This window comes from Fusarium verticillioides, chromosome 5, assembly GCF_000149555.1.
Source record: "Fusarium verticillioides 7600 chromosome 5, whole genome shotgun sequence".
Lineage (NCBI taxonomy): Eukaryota > Fungi > Ascomycota > Sordariomycetes > Hypocreales > Nectriaceae > Fusarium > Fusarium verticillioides.
In genome coordinates this window covers 4072177-4089786 of record NC_031679.1, presented here as the reverse complement: position 1 = coordinate 4089786, position 17610 = coordinate 4072177, and the positions used below count along the sequence as shown (strand labels likewise).

The 17610-nt window shown below is 47.6% G+C and overlaps 5 protein-coding genes across 5 annotated transcripts; 4 read left to right on the top strand and 1 right to left on the bottom strand.

Moving 5' to 3' along the window:
- Positions 1-20: 20 nt before the first annotated feature.
- FVEG_09393 (hypothetical protein) lies at positions 21-1564 on the bottom strand (the record flags this gene model as incomplete). The annotated part of the gene is made up of 2 exons (XM_018898379.1): positions 21-648; positions 699-1564. 2 exons carry the CDS (start codon positions 1562-1564, stop codon positions 21-23), a joined length of 1494 nt encoding a protein of 497 aa, XP_018756252.1.
- Positions 1565-2909: 1345 nt separating this feature from the next.
- FVEG_09392 (hypothetical protein) lies at positions 2910-4439 on the top strand (the record flags this gene model as incomplete). Its single annotated transcript, XM_018898378.1, has 6 exons — positions 2910-3105; positions 3154-3336; positions 3391-3725; positions 3779-3903; positions 3955-4250; positions 4315-4439. The coding sequence occupies 6 exons, from the start codon at positions 2910-2912 to the stop codon at positions 4437-4439; spliced, it is 1260 nt and encodes a 419-aa protein (XP_018756251.1).
- A 605-nt stretch (positions 4440-5044) lies between these two features.
- On the top strand, positions 5045-7025 carry FVEG_09391 (hypothetical protein; the record flags this gene model as incomplete). The annotated part of the gene is made up of 2 exons (XM_018898377.1): positions 5045-5890; positions 5943-7025. 2 exons carry the CDS (start codon positions 5045-5047, stop codon positions 7023-7025), a joined length of 1929 nt encoding a protein of 642 aa, XP_018756250.1.
- A 678-nt stretch (positions 7026-7703) lies between these two features.
- FVEG_16574 (AGC/PKA protein kinase) lies at positions 7704-12832 on the top strand (the record flags this gene model as incomplete). Its single annotated transcript, XM_018905821.1, has 7 exons — positions 7704-8814; positions 8867-9692; positions 9744-11820; positions 11926-12179; positions 12233-12686; positions 12709-12775; positions 12816-12832. 7 exons carry the CDS (start codon positions 7704-7706, stop codon positions 12830-12832), a joined length of 4806 nt encoding a protein of 1601 aa, XP_018756249.1.
- A 1119-nt stretch (positions 12833-13951) lies between these two features.
- On the top strand, positions 13952-16345 carry FVEG_09388 (hypothetical protein; the record flags this gene model as incomplete). The annotated part of the gene is made up of 6 exons (XM_018898376.1): positions 13952-13961; positions 14015-14388; positions 14455-14702; positions 14754-14902; positions 14961-15295; positions 15342-16345. The coding sequence occupies 6 exons, from the start codon at positions 13952-13954 to the stop codon at positions 16149-16151; spliced, it is 1926 nt and encodes a 641-aa protein (XP_018756248.1). The 3' UTR covers positions 16152-16345.
- Positions 16346-17610: the final 1265 nt, after the last annotated feature.

Sequence of the window (17610 nt, the reverse complement as noted above, 5' to 3'; positions counted from 1 at the left end):
GTAACGCTATGCTATGACACTTATCTGCCCCAATTTGGTAGGGAATAATCCCATTCTAGCTCACCCATCCTTGAATAACGATGTTCATAACTGCCCAAACGGTCGATGACATCCTCAGCCGTCGTTGCAACCCGCAGAATGGTAGCATCCTCTGTGCTAACAAAACCTGCCTGTGCAGCTTGACGGACCCAGTCCATCAAACCCTTGTAGAACCCGAATACGTCAAACACACAGATGCCGCATCGATGAATACCAAGCTGGTACCAGGTCGTTATCTCAAGCAGTTCCTCCAAGGTACCGTAACCCCCACTGAGAGCTACAAAGCCGCTCCCTGGAGCGCCACCAATAACCGCCTCGATCATGAGTCTTTTGCGTGTATGCATGTCTTTGACAACAGTTCTACTCCCGAACTTCGAAGGATCGGCCCTCTTCTTGGTGAGTCTTTCTTCGTACTTGGCGAGTGCAACGGGAATGATGCCCTGGACGGCACTTGGGCCTGAGAGTTGCACCAGAGTGCTGGCGATGGCGCCCATGATCCCAGTCGTTCCGCCGCCGTAGACGAGTTTGTAGTTATTTTGGTGGAGAGCAAATGCAAGCTTCTTGGCTGCATCGATGTGACACGAGTCATTCCCCGGGGAAGATCCGCCACTAGTATAGGTCAGCGCAACGTCGCTAAATAGGAGAAAAGGGAGATCTACAATAGACCCACGACTCGAAACTTGGAGCTAGAGTTTAAAGTACCGTTAGTGGAGTCTTTGATGGTTCGCAGACTGTAGCATAGCTCTTTGAGCATTGAAATGGTAGGTATCTCGACATCCGACATCCACGACGCCTTGGTAGTGACGGGGAGGCTCATGCATACTACACCGGCTTGATGCAGGAATGGGTTCAGAACGGAGCGTATCCACTCGAGTTGATGGAAGCCGTACTGAAGGGTGTTTGCGTTCATGAGTGCGAGGCCCTTTTGGAATGACAACTGGCGCGCGTTGCATGACGAGTCTGCTTCGAGATAGGGATAGAACTCCTGATACCCAATGGCCTTCCACACTCCCTTATGAAAGTATGCGTTGTCATCGAGCAGACTCTGCTGTAGGTCCCTCAGCGCCTCAAGTTCGGCCAGAAGACCGTTCTCGAGCATCTCACTGGCTCTAGAATAGATAGACTGCCAGTATGTGGACTGGCGCGGGATCAGAGTTGCAGCCACAAACCGATACTGCCTGTTGAGTGCCTCATGCAGCAATGGTATCGCTAGAGAAGTCGATCCGCCGACAAGGATGGGGAGCTTTCCTCGGCTTGTGATTTCTTCCATCATGTCAGCAGCCATAGCCACGAAGTCATGAGGCTCCTCATCAGCCTCAAGATAGTCAATTAGGTGATGAGGAACACCATCCATCTCTTGATTCGTAGGCTTGGCGGTGATAATACTTCCCGCCTTGTAGCATTGTAGGCTGTCGACGGAGATAACCTCACTCGGAAAGGCCTTCGCAATGGCAACCCCTAGCTTTGTCTTACCAGAGGCGGTAGGGCCAAAGATAGCGATAAAGAGCTTTTGATTGGTTTGCATGGCTGTTCAACTGACAAGAATGATAGGAAAATGCAAGGAGATGAGTTGATAGGCAGGCCATGAAAAAAGCAAAGTAGATTTCGATTTCGTTTAAATAGTCTACATCTAGTCTATACTCTCTACAGTTTTCTCGCAAAAAGTGAAAGGCCTTATAGCGAAGCTCGTACCGAGACTTTCGTTCCGGTCCGAAACCCGATAGGAAATATCATCTTCTTGTTCCGTGATAAGTAGGGAGTACTTTCGCAAACCATCTTATGCATAACACCGAATAGGGAAAGTTTGTCACGGCTTCATAAGCCGGCAAACAGGGTTATTCGCAATTAAGCTTTGACGAGGCCGATCAGAGAAAGATAGACAGGGGTCTCGATAGCAATGCATGTCAGTGTCGGTATGGCGATCGGAATGGGGTTTCCGTGGTCAACTGCCGCGATTTGTACATTGCACCAGACGCGAATGGGGGTTCTTCATGCCTAGTTTCTCGGAGGTTGTTCAAGGGTTGTGTTGGTAAAGTCTATTCGCTGTCCATCGCCGAATGCCTAAGAACCAAGTTCTATGACATGGAATCGAAGCGACGAAATAGGCAGGTTGCAAAGTATGAAGTGACGTTGGAGCTACTGACAGGATCAAAGTCGATTAAGGTGGCTTATCTTGGAAATATTAACCTAAAGTGCCGAAGTTCCTTGATATCGTGCAATTTCAGATGAAGTCCTTCGCCATTCTTGATTTCATCCCTACTGGTTTTGTTTCACCATCTTGTTCCTCGCTTACAGAAGGCAGATCCAGTTTAACCCATACCATTACACGTATTAGCTCCCGAGTTGTTCCTACGCTGGGCGAATCAACTGGCACGAATAGTAACACCTTAGACGTCAGATCAGTGTGCTAGGGTTTCTCATCTACCCTTCACTTCTGGTATCTTCCAGGGTGCAGCTCTACTCTGCTTGTTCTCGAACCATTGATGAATCCACCGGAAAGGACTGTTGGACCTCCTAATTACTGCTCTTATCGGCCGGAACCCTATCATTCCAGATAACAACAAGTCTCTTATAAACCACCCGCCGGTGTCGCTCCAATTCATTCCGACATTGCCTATTATCTATAACACCGTTTCGACAATGTACCCGACCTCACTGGCCATCGGAACCGGGGCATCATCGGGAGTACTTGCCCACCTTCTGATATTCAGAAAGGGGGAATGGGATCTTTACACCATCAAGATACTCCAAGGACTTCTCATGGTCTTTGGACTCCTGGCACTAAGCTTCAGAAGGCTGGGGGCCACAGAAGATGGCTCACCGTATAGCCTTCTGGATCCATCATAGCATCCATCTATATGGTGTCTTTCATGGTCTCGGGGGCCTTTTGCAGCATTTTCATTTACCGTATCAGCTTCTTCCACCGTCTGTACAAGTTTCCGGGTCCTTTCATGGCCAGAGCCTTCAACCTGTATCTCACCAAACGTTCCGTTGCTAGCTTTCAGCTTTATAGAGAGATTCAAGACCTCCATAGAAGATATGGTGATATTGTGCGCGTCGGCAAGTGTCAACGTCCTTAGAAAATACCTGGAAAGCCAATCTGATATTGTATAGGTCCCTCGGCACTATCTATCCTCGATGCCAAAGTTTTCCATGCAATACACTCCAACACTTCGCCCTGCAGTAAGGGACCTTGGTACAACATCGAACAGCCGGCCATCTCTCTCCACATGTCGCGGGACAAGAACGATCATGCCCGCAGGCGACGAGCCTGGGACAGGGCGTTCAGCTCAAAAGGTAATTACCCACAAGCCACCTTTCACCTTCAAGAAAGCTAACTAGTTCCCCAAGCTCTTCGCGACTATGAGCCCCGTGTGGTCAAATACACCAGCCAGCTACTCGATCGACTAGTACAAACCCAAGACATCCCAATTGACATTGCAAAGTGGTTTAAGTTTTACAGCTTCGATACCATGGGTGACCTGGCTTTTGGTGAGAGCTTCAACATGCTGACTGGCGGCGTTAAGCATCCGTTTATGGCACTAGTTGAGTCGCATATGGCGATGGCCGGTAGCTTTAGTCAACTAATCTGGATGTTTCCCCTGTTCAGGGCGATGCCATTCCTGGGTCGTGCAGATGCTATCTTCCAGAAATGGCTTGAGAATCAAGTTCGTCATCAAGAACAGGTCTGTCATTACAATGTTTAACACCCCGTGCAGAGGCTGATGTGGCGATACAGAACAAACCGGACCTTCCAAATATCTTCTCGTGGCTTCTTGAGGGTTATAAGTCGCAGATACATCCAAAAGAGCGAGATTGGTTGAACCTACAAGCTGATATGCAACTTATAGCTGTTGCTGGAAGGTAAAGCAACGGTCCTTGCATGTAGAGTCTGTTGGCTGATCATGTATCCAGTGATACCACTTCTGTGACACTTACTTGCCTATTCTTCCTATTGGCTACCAACAAGGACGCATGCGTTCGGCTCCAAGAGGAGATTGACAACTTGTTTTCCAGCTTCTCACAACCTAACCACTCGAGCTTCTCCAACTTGACATACCTTCAAGCCTGTATTGATGAGACACTTCGACTCTTCCCCCCAGTACCATCTGGGCTGCAGCGTATGACACCTGCTGAAGGGCTACGAGTAGGTGATATCTTCATCCCTGGAGATACCATCGTGACTGTTCCATCCTACACACTCTATCGAGGTATGCAGCAACATGGGGGCAGATTACCGTTCGACACACCGTATCAAACTGACCTGGCCGACAGATGAACGGTACTTCACCTCTCCGGATGACTTCGTCCCAGAGCGCTGGACGACAAAACCAGAAATGGTAAAGAACGAGTCGGTATTTGCTCCATTCTCAGTTGGCAAGTCTCAATTGTCTCTGTAATAACATTTCTTGGATCATCAAGGCTAATCGCATTTTTCAGGACGCTATGCATGTGTAGGTAAGCAGCTGGGTCTCATGGAAGTTGGCTATGCTACGTGTATGATCTTAAACCGCTTTGACATATTCCTTTCTGGAGAGGGACCTACAAGCAAGTCGGCGTTTCTCAAAGGTCTTAGAGATCATTTCACATTAGATGCGCTTCAGCTTAAAATTGTACTTACAGCTAGAAAGGATTGAGCTGTTTGACCCGCCCAGCCTTACTTTCTCGGCAGGCTATGAATCACTGTAAATAGAACTTCAAAACTGATTCCCATGAACAACAATGGTATAATACTATTCGGCCAACATGTCTCACGGTGTTATTCTTGGTACGGAGTACTGCAACTGAGTATAGGTTAACTCGGTGTAACAAGGACAGGGATCATGAACAAACAAGTTAACTTATTCGAGATTAGACCCATTGAACTCCCGATCTCGCTTGTCTGAAACCCCTAAATTTTACACCATCGATTCACATCTCAATATCACTATCTACCGCCCAACAGAGCCAGAACCTCTTGGTTTCCTTCTCTTGAATCAGATTACACTCGAAATCTAGCTAAACCATGTACTCATTCAACTGCCAAATCTGCGGCGTCGACATGGCCACCGCCCGCATCCGCACTCCAGATGAGCCGCCCAGCGCGGCTTGGAACTTCGAGGGTGCCGATTACGTCGGCTTCGGTAAATGGCCGCAGCAAGATGAGTTTGAGGACAGAGACAACCTAGAATGCGCAACGGAGGATCGGGGGCCAACTAGACCTCCGGAGGTTAATGCTTGGCCGGACGAGGACGACGAAGATGACCCAGATTGGACACCGGATGCACAGAGTTCCAGCGATGAAGAGCCTCTGGAGTATGATTCCGAATGGGAGTCTGAGAGTGAAGGTATCGAGACCGGAGTTTCATCCATGTCTGTTCAGGAGGACAGCAACTGCTCTAATAATGCACCCGACCATTATCCTCTTACGGATCTCTGCGAACGCCAATTTCCTGATCGTTTACCGCATGGAACATGGCACAATGGTTTGGCCTATTACACAGGCGATCGACAACATCCACAGAAATGGTCTCTACTAGGCCTTGGCCATTCAAACGCGCCCCCAGAACACATCGCCTCACCCTCATGCCAAAGCATGCAAGGCATCAATGGCCATGCCCTCAGCGTTGCACAAATGAAGAACTGTCGAAATATCCGATATCTCGTCCCCAAGCCGTCCAATTGGAAAGCTGATTCAAGTGACCAACTTCTCGAGGGGAGCCGGGATAATATGTTCTATGTATCTGGGGAGTCAAACGGGTCAAACATGATTGAGAGCAGAAATTTCAGAGGTATTCACTCAATTTATCCACCACGACATGGATTGAAGGAAATAAGTACCAGTTGGCTGTTTGTCACTGAAGGTTGCCTGGTAAGTTCATTTGCTGAGCTCTGGCTATAGTATTTGCTAACAGGCTTGCTAGGAGCTTGAAGAGTTGTTGGCTCCACTCCCAGTGCATTCATATTGTCTAGATATATATGCAAAAACTTCACTCCGTCGTCTAGGATACGTTGACCTGAATGGACTGTGGCACTGGCGCGAGATGCGAAACATGCCAGCTGCATACGGCGTTGAAGATCGTATTCCGGAACGAATACGGAAACAGATACACTTGCCGCAACTGCAACGAGCCCGCCAGCAGTGGGACTGGCCTTGGTGCCATATCCCTGGCGATGAGTGGCTTGCTGCAAACCCTGTTGAGATCCCCGGTATATCTCGAGTCTTGGTGTCGTGCATGAAAGACCTGAACATCAAGGGTTACACCGAGCAGACAACACGGCTCTTGACCCTGCCTGCTGAGACTATTCAACATACTCTATCGTTTCTTAACATAACCGACCTTGAAAACGCGGCCAAGACTTGCAGAGCGATGTTCAAGCTTGTGCAGCCGATATTCAGAATAAATGTATTGAGGGACATGCCTTGGCTTTGGGAGGTTCTTGAGAGTAACGAATATCCTGCGTCTCGTTACTGCCTACCAACATGGGATCCTCTCTGCCCTCTTGGTATGCCACCACCAACACTCCCTGTCGGATTAGAGTCTGAAGAAGAGGAGGAGGATCGATGGGCACTGATTCTGTTTGAGGACCCTGAAATGGAGGAAATCTGTAATGTGACCAAGGCTGTTAACCGTCAGCGCCGAGAGGAGATCATAGCACCTTATCGTGAAAAACTCAAGACTTTACAGCAGGATTGGCACAGCTTTCGTAAAAATGTGGAGGCCTGGATGCATGGCAGGAGAGAGCGGCGTGATATGAATTGGAGGAGAGTATGGCTTCTATTCAACCCTGCGACGAGCCCATTGCCGGGTATAAGAAATAGGGCGAGGATCTGGAAAGATTGCGAGAGTATCATGCACTTTGTTGCTTTGGCTCATGAGGGAGATGATATGGAAGAAAGACATAACGAGTTGAAGGCCAAGATATCGGAGCTGGTAGATGAGAGCTCATATGGGCTGCCTGATACAGATCCAGATGTTCCAAGTTGGTTACAAGATAATAAATAGCTTTGTTCAGATTCTAGTTCAACCCAGACGAAAGAGAGCTCGTACAACCGCAGATTATACTTGTTCTTTTATATAAATAAAACTTGTTTCTCCAAGTACAGGAAAATAAATACAACCTGCTTTTATCTCCTCCCGATTAGGAAAGACTGCCGAGAGCTACAACTGCTTAGATAACACTGTAGGTCCCCAGTCTTGACCTTACATATTGGTAACTGGATAAATCCATAAGCTGTATAAGAAGTAATATATTAAGATCTTTTGGAGTATATTGGTTTTTTTAAATTTTCTTTCTGTTCTTCTTTTTTTTTTTTTTTAAAAAAAAAAAAAAGAAGAATAATAATAATAATTATTTCGTTTTAGGCCAGCGTTGAGTTTGGGGGCGGTATGCAGGGAGCTCAAACTGGCCAAGGTTCCGTGATAAGACCATAAGATTGGGAGGGGATAAGTTGAATTTTACCTGTAGTTCTTGCGCAGCCTGATTCCTGCATGGGTGCCTAAGAGTCAGCTTTTCTATATCAGGCTGCGGGTTGATAACTCCACTCGTCATCTCTTCATTGCTTCTCGGAGTCTTCATATGCACGGCAGATTTCCGCTTCAGTCTAGCTTTGTTGAACATAGGCTTTGGCTGGCTTCTTATTCAATTCAGAACCTTTCACTATATTAACGCGTCATTTAACAATGTCAGAAGGCTGCGTTGTGGGAAAGCGCAAGTTTGGGTCAGTCCATGATCGCGATTCCGCCCTAGGTACTGAGAAGAAGCAAAAGATCGAGGAAGAATGCACACCAACAACCAAGGTCTTTGCATCCGAGTTTAAAAACACTGACTACGTGGTCGGTTGGATATGTGCAATAACTACCGAGTACGTAGCCGCACAAGCTTTTCTTGACGAGAAGCATGAGGGGCCTGATTATGTGTCTCCAAATGATGACAACATCTACACGCTTGGAAGAATGGGGAAGCATAATATTGTTATCGCCGTTTTGCCAGATGGAGAATATGGTACAAGTTCTGCAGCGAGAGTCGGAAGAGATTTACAGCATACATTTCCTAACGTCCGTATTGGACTCTTGGTTGGTATCGGTGGCGGCGCACCTACAAAGCATGATATCCGTCTTGGTGATATTGTGGTCAGTGCCCCGCGTGAAGGTAAGGGTGGAATCTTCCAGTATGATTTTGGTAAGACCATCCAGAACCAGAGCTTCTGTACAACTGGGTTCTTGAACCAGCCTCCAGTACTGTTGCGAGCAGCGATGAATGATCTCAAAGCGCAGTACGAATTCGACGGTCATGGCATCGACGAAGCGATCAAGGTCATCCTTGATAAGAGACCGAGGCTTAAGAAGAGATATGAGAAACCCGATCTCAGTAGCGATAGGCTATATTGCTCTGGCGTCATTCATCCACCAGATCACGACGCAGCCTGCACTGAGGTTTGCAGCAATGATTCAAACCACTTGATTGTACGGAACGACCGACCAGAAGATGAGATGCTAGTAGTTCACTATGGGCTGATTGCTTCATCTAATCAGCTTCTGAAGGACGCCTCTATCCGAGATAAGCTTGCTAGGGAGAAGAATGTATTATGTTTTGAAATGGAGGCTGCTGGATTGGTCAATCACTTCCCTTGCCTTGTTATCCGCGGGATATGCGACTATGCAGACTCGCATAAGAATAAACGCTGGCAGGGTTATGCAGCTATGACAGCAGCTGCGTATGCGAAGGATTTATTATCCAGAATCCCGCCTAACAAGATAGAAGCCCAGAGAAGAATTGTCGAAGTACTACTAGGTCAAGTATCCTTCGTCTTCTCACCTGACTGAGTCACACTAATCGAAAGTAGACCTGAAGGATGACGTTAAGAACGTATCAAAAGGGATCGATAAAATCCTTCACAAACAACACAGCGTAGAAGAAAAGGACATTTTCCAGTGGATTACACCTATCGACTATACACCGCAACAGCATGATTTCCTCAAGCGGCGACAGCCAGGCACTGGCCAGTGGCTCTTGGAATGTACCGAGTTTCAAGACTGGCTCAAGAATAGCAAACGTGGGCTCTTTTGCCCTGGTATTCCCGGATCCGGCAAGACAATCATAACAGCGATTGTAATCGATCATCTCTCGACCAGCTTCCAAGGGCAAAGCGGTATTGGCCTCGCTTTCATCTTTTGCAATTTCCGTAGGCATCACGAACAGACACTAGAGGACTTATTAGCCACTCTTCTAAAGCAATTGACCCAACAAAAATCCCCTATACCGAACAGTGTAAGAGACCTTTACGAGAGCTGCAAGAACAAGGGCGGAAGGCCCTCTGTCGAGAAACTATCTACAGCTTTGCAGTTTGTATCTGGTCTATTTACTCGGACGTTTGTGATCATTGATGCCCTTGACGAATGTCAAACGACCAGCGGATGCCGCAACGCATTTCTCGACGAGTTGCTCAGTCTCCAACTTCGGTGTGGGACGAACCTACTTATGACGTCTCGCTTTATCCCAGAAATCGCTGGATCTCTGGGTTCGCAGACCACTCTTGAGATCCGTCCAAGTGATAACGATGTACGGAGATATCTCGACGGGCGCATGTCGCAACTACCAGGATTTATCCGTCACGATCGAGCGTTCCAGGATTACATCAAAGACGGAATCGTAAGAGCCGTCAATGGAATGTTTGTATCCGAGATACCATGCCTAGAACTGTGAGGCTGATGAATACATAGGTTCCTATTGGCTCACCTTTACATGGACTCTTTGGATGATAAAATGACCAAAAAGGCCGTTGAGAAAGCTATACGTCATTTCCAAGACCAGAATCCGGGGCCTAATGAAGAGAAGAAAATTGATGTTCTTTCTCAAGCTTACGCTGAAGCAGTCGAAAGAATCAGGGCTCAAAAGCCTGGCATTCGCCAGCTTGCAGAGAAAACACTTCTATGGATTACATGCGCCAAAAGGCCACTGACCACATCAGAGCTACAGCATGCACTTGCTGTTGAGCTCGAGTCCGAAGAGTTAGATGAGAATAACTCCTCTGCGGTTGATGATATGGTCTCCTCATGCGCTGGTCTGGTCATCATCGACGAGGAAAGCAAAATCATCCGCTTGGTGCACTACACTATGCAGGACTACTTCACACGGAACCAGAAGAAACTATTTTCTCATGCCGAGGAGACAGTCGCCTCGGTTTGCGTCCAGTATCTCCTGTTCAATTACTTCAAATCTGGGCCGTGCACAGAGTATCATGACCTCGAGCTTCGACTGAAACACTATTCGCTTTATGACTATGCGGCGCGAAACTGGGGGCACCATGCACGGGTCTCATCTCCACCGCCCCGGAAGTTGCTCTTGAAACTCTTGTACAATGAAAGCAAGCTGATGGCATCCAACCAAGCGAGGATGGCATCGAAACTACCGGGGGGTGGCGTTGGATACACCAAAATGTCAGCGGCTCATATTATTGCATTCTTCGGACTGAGCGACCTGATAACTGCTGTTGGCGAGCGCTATAGCCTCAAAGCCCAAACCAGTGATGGCCAGACCCCACTGTCAGTAGCGGCAGAGAATGGCCACGAAGCTGTGGTCAGATGGCTAATGCAGCAAGAAGGCGTCGACTTGAACACCAGAGCCTTTCGATATCTCTGGACTCCGCTATCACTAGCGGCACGCAATGGCCATTATGAGACATGCAGGCTACTTCTGGCCCAGGATGGAGTTGATCCAGATCCAAGAGACTCAGGTGGAAGAACGCCGCTGTCTTGGGCGGCAGGCAATGGCCACGAGGATGTGGTTGGACTCTTTCTGTCGGATTGTCGGGTATCCCCGGATTCGAGGGCATCATGGTTCTACAAAGGCCGTACCCCAGTCATGTGGGCTGCTGCCAATGGGCATATCGGTATTGTTAAATTGCTGCTTGGGACTGGAATGGTCGACTATGGTTCGAACGATGATGATGGCCGTACGATACTATCATACGCGGCCCAACACGGAAGCTCAGAATTGATCAAGGAAGCTCTTGCTAGAAAGGGAATCAAGGCCAATCGGGCAGACCAGACTGGCCGCACGGCTTTGTCTTGGGCGGCACAAAATGGCCAAACAGCAAACGTGAAGCTGCTTCTCGCCAGAAACGACGTTGATCCGAACTCTACAGACAACAGCAACAGAACAGCACTCTCATGGGCGGCTCAGTATGGACATGCGCCAATTGTCAGATTGCTTGTTTTTACGAACAGGGTGTATCCGAATCTAAAAGATAACAACGGCATCACACCCCTTTCTTGGGCTTTACGATGCAACCAAAGCGAGATACAGAATTTTCTGCTTGGTACGGAGGGCGTGGATGCTAGTAGTGATTATGAAGACTCCCATGGCCTTCCATCTCTTCCTACTGACTACAAACAACATGACGTATCAAAGATGCTTCCTAAGAACAAGTACTCTAATAGTCATGCTTCCATTGAAACAGAGTCCCAGAAACTGTACATACGGCGGCTGGAAAACAGTCATTTGCGAGATGAGTTTATCATCAACAAGACTATAGGTCTCGGGAGCTGCTCCCGTGTGTACCTAGCACAGCTGAGGTCCGATAAGCGAGCCCTTTTTGCTATCAAGGTTTTGAAGAAAGCTCATATTCTCAAAACGATGCAAATTAGACACACCGTCAACCAACGAGCTATTCTTATCGATGTTAGCCACCCCTTTTTGGCCGAGCTATATGGAACCTTCCAGGACATGAGAAGACTATACATGGTCATGGAATTTGTAGAGGGTGGTGAGCTGTTTACATTACTTAGGCAAGTGAAGGTACGTGCACGAAACGTCTTTATTTCTCCTTGCGTAGCTCTTCCGTCTAGGCTTTCAGTATCAAGGATCTATGAAACCGGTGCTAACAATAGGACAACCTTTTAGCGCTTCCGTACTGTAGTTGCCAAGTTCTATTCTGCCCAAATAGTCCTAGCAGTGGACTATCTACACTCAAAGGATATCATCCATCGAGACTTGAAGCCAGAAAATGTTCTCGTCGATTGGCTTGGCTACATCAAGGTTGTTGATTTCGGTTTTGCCAAACGGGTCCCGGCGAAGACATGGACTCTATGTGGAACACCGGAGTATATGGCGCCAGAAGTCATCTCTGGCCGGGGTTACGGCAAGTCTGTTGATTGGTAAGTATCAAAACATCAGTGTACTGTCAGCTAAAAGCTTACTCAACTTGTAGGTGGTGCCTTGGTATTTTGACATACGAAATGCTCTGTGGTTATACCCCCTTTGCAAACGAATCACCGCTCTTGATGTATGAGAATATTCTCAAGGGAGAAGTCAAGTACCCTAGCTATCTCAAGAAGTCAGGGGCCCAGGATCTATTGGAAAACTTGATCACGAGCGACCTGGAACGGAGGCTGGGGACTGAACGAAGCCCCATTTTAACTCGGCGACGCCCTACATTGACCAGGCGGGTCTCCATGCCGACTGAGCGGCCTTCGACAAAGATTCAAGATCATCCTTTACAGACTCGACAGGGCGGCTCTTGGGATATCAGAAGCCATCCTTGGTTCCAGGAAGTCGATTGGAATATGCTGGAGAGAAAACAATTAATCGCGCCTTATAGGCCACCTATTAAACCAGCAGAGGGTTATACAGGTCAGAAAGAATTACTCCCACGTTCAGATATAGTATATACTAAAGCTCACTCAGGATACACAAAGCCATTTGCTTCCTATTCTGAAAGTGAGAAACCATATTTCTACCCGGAAGAAGGCTTGTAAGTTACACTCGTCTCTGTTCAGCCCCGTTACTAATAGTATTGCAGAAGGTGTGATAGTGTATTTAAGGATTTCTAAAGCACCAAAACAAAACTTTGACGAAGGAATGAGAGACCTGTTGCTCTAGGCCTTGGGAGATAGACAGATTCTGTGTCGCGATCGTGATAGGAAGGATCGCCATGGTAGAAGTCAACAAGATCGGGTTTAGCAATAATTGAGTTACTAGCAAGTTCGCAATTTAGACTTAGGATTATATATTCTTATGCAGTTAAAGCCCAGACCATTTTGTCGGATTGTGAATAGCTAAAGGATTATTATAGGTAAGCTTTCTCTTCCCTCTTTGTCACCTGCCTATAGCATGCCTTATAATCTACAGCGCTTCTGAGACCTAAGCATGGGAACAATTCTGACCCTTGTAAGCCGGGGGTTTTTTTTTTTATCAACTGTAAGGTGTAAATGCAGTACCACAATAAGCTTAAGGAGTGGTGTGGCCAAGTACTCCAATAAAAGGTCCTGCGCTGCCCTTCGTTGGGCACCTCTACACAACATGTCGAGTCTCAACATACTTATTCTCATCTCGACTGTATTCATCTTGCATTAGTTGGTCACCAAGTTTCGCCATCGCTGAAGCCCATTAAACCAACGCATATATCCCCATGTTCGGGTATTCCGCAATCTTACTGGACTAAGTTCTGTCTGCTGATTTAAACTCTCAGCCATAAGTCTCAACTGCAAATAACACATCTGGATAACAATATTGAGAGGACATGCCGACCTCCATGCGCGTTATGAATATAGGTGTTGTAGAGCCGGCCTTAAAATAAGTGATTGGTACTCCGCGCGCCTTTTTTCAGGTGGTTATCACGCCATGGTCACACCAGTCGTCGGCAACCAACAGCATTGATATCTCGAGCCCTACCGCGATTCGACGACTTTTGGTGTTGGTTCCGGGCTTCGGACCCCGGTGAAGGAGACGCGTCACTGGTTTGCAGCAGGCTGCATCAGAATGTGTTGGTAGGTGAGGAGTGATAGCAAAGATGCATTGGAATGGGTACCGCTGGATAAAAGGTCGACTCTGACCATGCCATACAATCGTCCACTTTGACCTCTCATCACCGCATTCCATATTCGTATGTCGCAAGCTTCCCAAACTGCGATCTATAAACTTTCTCAGCATGGAAGCCAGTAAATAAATCATCTAACAGAGTTAGCTGCTCTCCCTCTAACAAACGTGGCAGGTAACGGGATTTCTGATTCTTACCCCCAGGCCGCAAGTCTGCTTGAACTCTTTGATGAACGACCTATCCCTGTTCTTCCGCCGCATGTCACCCAAAAGATATCCTTTGAAGACGCCGATCCATCGGACGAAGCCACGGCCGTTGTCAAAGCATTCCACCATGCCTTGAAAGAAAATGACGCCCAAGCTCTTCAAGATTGCTTCTTCACTGATCAAGCCTACTGGAAGGACACATTGGCCTTCACCTATCATTTGCGAACTTCTTATGTTCCTTCCGTCATAGCTGCCAATTTGTTGGAGACCAACATGATGAGAAGTCTCTCCATGAGATGGAACATGGAGAGCGCGGTTTTTGTCGCTGCGACACCGGCACTAGTAGGTCAACTGTCTATCAATCTCGCTACTTGGTGGAAGACTAACAGTTGTTTTCTTGTGCTGTAGCAATTTATTGACGTCGCATTGTCGTTTAGAACGGTATCGCCTACAGCTTCATGCAGTGCAAGGATCGTACTCCTCCCGGTTGAGAACAGCCAGGGTAAGCTCGAGTGGAAGATCTGGATCCTGAGCACCAAGCTCGAGAACTTCGATGTTCACCCAGAGAACGAATCCCTGCTTCGACTACCCGGTCGTAGCTTGAATGGCATGACCGAGATTGACACTGATGTCTTTATCATTGGTGGCGGCAACGCGTTAGTCAATCACTCAAGTCCCTCTTTTTTCTTTGACTAACGATGCTGCAGGGCTGTAGCTCTGGCCGCTCGGCTCAAGACCTTTGGCGTCGAGAGCATCATGGCTGAACGGAATGCCTGTGTTGGTGATAAATGGGCCAAGCGCTACGACTGCATGAAGTTTCACGTGCCAACTTCATTCTGCGACATGCCCTACATGAGTGACTTGACCCGATCCTCTTTACACACCGAAATGCCGCTAATGTGTATTTGTCGCAGGCTACCCAGAAGAACTCCGGGGCCTTCATCGTCTGAGCAAGGATGAACTAGCCAATCACCTGTCAAAATATGTCGCGTCATTCAACCTCAACGTCATTACGTCGGCAACAATTCAGTCGACGGTCTACGATATGTCAAATCCGAAATGGACGATTGAACTACAAACTCCTCATGGAGTGATCATAGTGACTGCTAAGCAACTAATCCAAGCAACGGGTGTCTCCTCGCAAAAGCCGTACGTTCCGAATATTGCAAATGCAGAAGTCTACAAAGGGATCAGCATCCACTCGTCGGATTACAAGAACGGAAGAGCATTAGTCGAGCAAGGCGTCAAGGTTAGTGGACAAAATCCGGTATGGCCATACGGTCTAACATAAGCAGTCTGTTCTTATCATAGGATCAGCAAACACAGCTTTGGATATCCTCGGCGACTGCTACGCAGCCGGTCTCAAGTCAACAATGGTTGTGCGATCGCCAACATACATCTGCCCATTTGACTATATCTGCCACGACGTCAGTATGGGCGCGTACAACTTTGACGTCGCGCGCGGCGACAGAATGTTCCTCATGCTTCCATCCGCAGTGGAAGGCCAACTTGCGCGGAACCTCTTCAGAGTGCTCGCGTACCAAGAGCCAGATCGCTATGCTGCCCTCAAAGAAGCTGGGTTTCCTGTGCTTGATAGCGCAGACCCTAATCAAGCGCTCTTTTCTAATTTGATTGAGAGAGCTGGCGGGCACTATGTTGACGTCGGCGGAACAGATATTATAGCCCAGGGCAAAGTTAGCGTCAAGGCAGGAGTCGAACCAGTCACGTTCACTGAGGATGGTCTTCAGTTCTCAGATGGAAGCTCGGCCGCTGCGGATACCGTGATCTGGTGCAGCGGCTTCGCTGATCGTGACGTTCGATCCGTGGTTGCTGCGATTCTAGGAGGTGAAAAACAGACCATCAGCGATGAAAAGATCCTTGGACCTCGCGAGATCGCTGATCGTCTCGACACAACATGGGGCATTGACGCTGAGGGCGAGGTACGAGGCATGTGGAAGAGACACCTGAGACTAGAAAATTATTGGGTCATGGGGGGTTATACGCAGCAGCAACGGTGGCACTCGCGGACGCTGGCTTTGCAGATCAAGGCTGCGTTGGAGGGGATTCTTCCTCCGGCTTATCGGGAGACTCTTGGGAGAGGTTAACTGTTATCCCCCGACTTCCGAGGTGGTGATTATTGATCAAGTCCGACCATATTCTTGAGAACCTTCTGCTAGGGTAACTGATATATAATGGTTAGTCTGTCTAATAATCCGGTAGTCATATAGTCCCCGAATAATGATGTATGATCCCCTGGATTAATATGCTGTCTTTTGGGGCCCGTAATACGACAAACACATTACATTGCAGCTTCGGATCTACGCCTCATCAGTCCAGACAACTAGAAGAGATGTAAAACCGCGAATTAGCCAGAATGGCCCTCTTCTTTGACTCTGATACCTTATCACTATTTGCAAAACTCATCGTATTGATCTCATAAATGACAGCCAAGTCAGTAAAGTATCAGCAACTTTGCCTAGCCTCCACTCGTCCTCGCATTGATCTACGCCGAGAGGCCGAAAACAAAGAGCCAAACACCCGACTCCCCGTAAATCCATGTCTCAGGGCAAGGTTACACCTGTGAACCATCGATCGAGGAGGTAAGACGGTAAGTTCCGTAAGTATGCGGATGGCTAGCCAAGTCCCAGTCAGCGTGAACAAGGGTTGGCGTTATGGCGTGTTTCAAGCTTGGGGGCTAATTTGCCCAATATTCTTTGCTCAATGGCTCTAGCACATCGCGCCGACAAGACAGGAACAGGCCTCCAATTAGGGTGAGAGGCGCAGATTGATTAGATGAGGTCGTATAGGAGAGGCACAGCAATGGATACTTTGTGTCCTGGGGTTTGATTGCTGCTCTCAGTCGTTGTGCCGTAAAGCTTGAATCTTGCCCGTGTGAGCAGTATGGATATACTATTCGTATCGATTAGTCTAGCCAATCCCGACAAGAGTAAGCACTGAGGTGGTTACAATTCAAAGCGTAGAGTGCAACCCTGGAGAAATAGGCAATACCATCCTTACATGTTCAGCGAGACTCAAAGAATGTTGAAACGTTTTTATCACCTAGCTTTTTTTCAGCACCCATTATCTACAAAAAACATCAATAATACAGACAAAATTGAAGAATTACATTTATACTTTAAAACACTCATTCCTTGCAGTATGTCCTAGGCACAGCGTAGAGAAATCCGTCTCTTCTTTAATCATGGTTTTCTTTAGGGTAACGGTTACTCGACCAAAATATGAAAGCCTCAAATCTCAACAACCATTGCCAATTGACCCACGCAGCACCACTTTAATTAATCCCGTCGGCAATGGAAAAGCTTGGAATTTGATTCTATTCTGTGGAGATAAAACAGTGACATGCAATCCTAAATTGAAGGGCCGAAATATGGGCTCCAACCATAAAATCCACAGTGGAATATGGAGTCATCATCAAACAACTGTCTACTACGCCCAGGGATGCCGGAAGTCGGGATGAACAAAACCCGAGTCATTCAGATTTCCCCTTTAAGTCTGGAGCAAGCTCACCGTGTCTTGTTTTGGCAGACAGGCCCCTTAATTTGT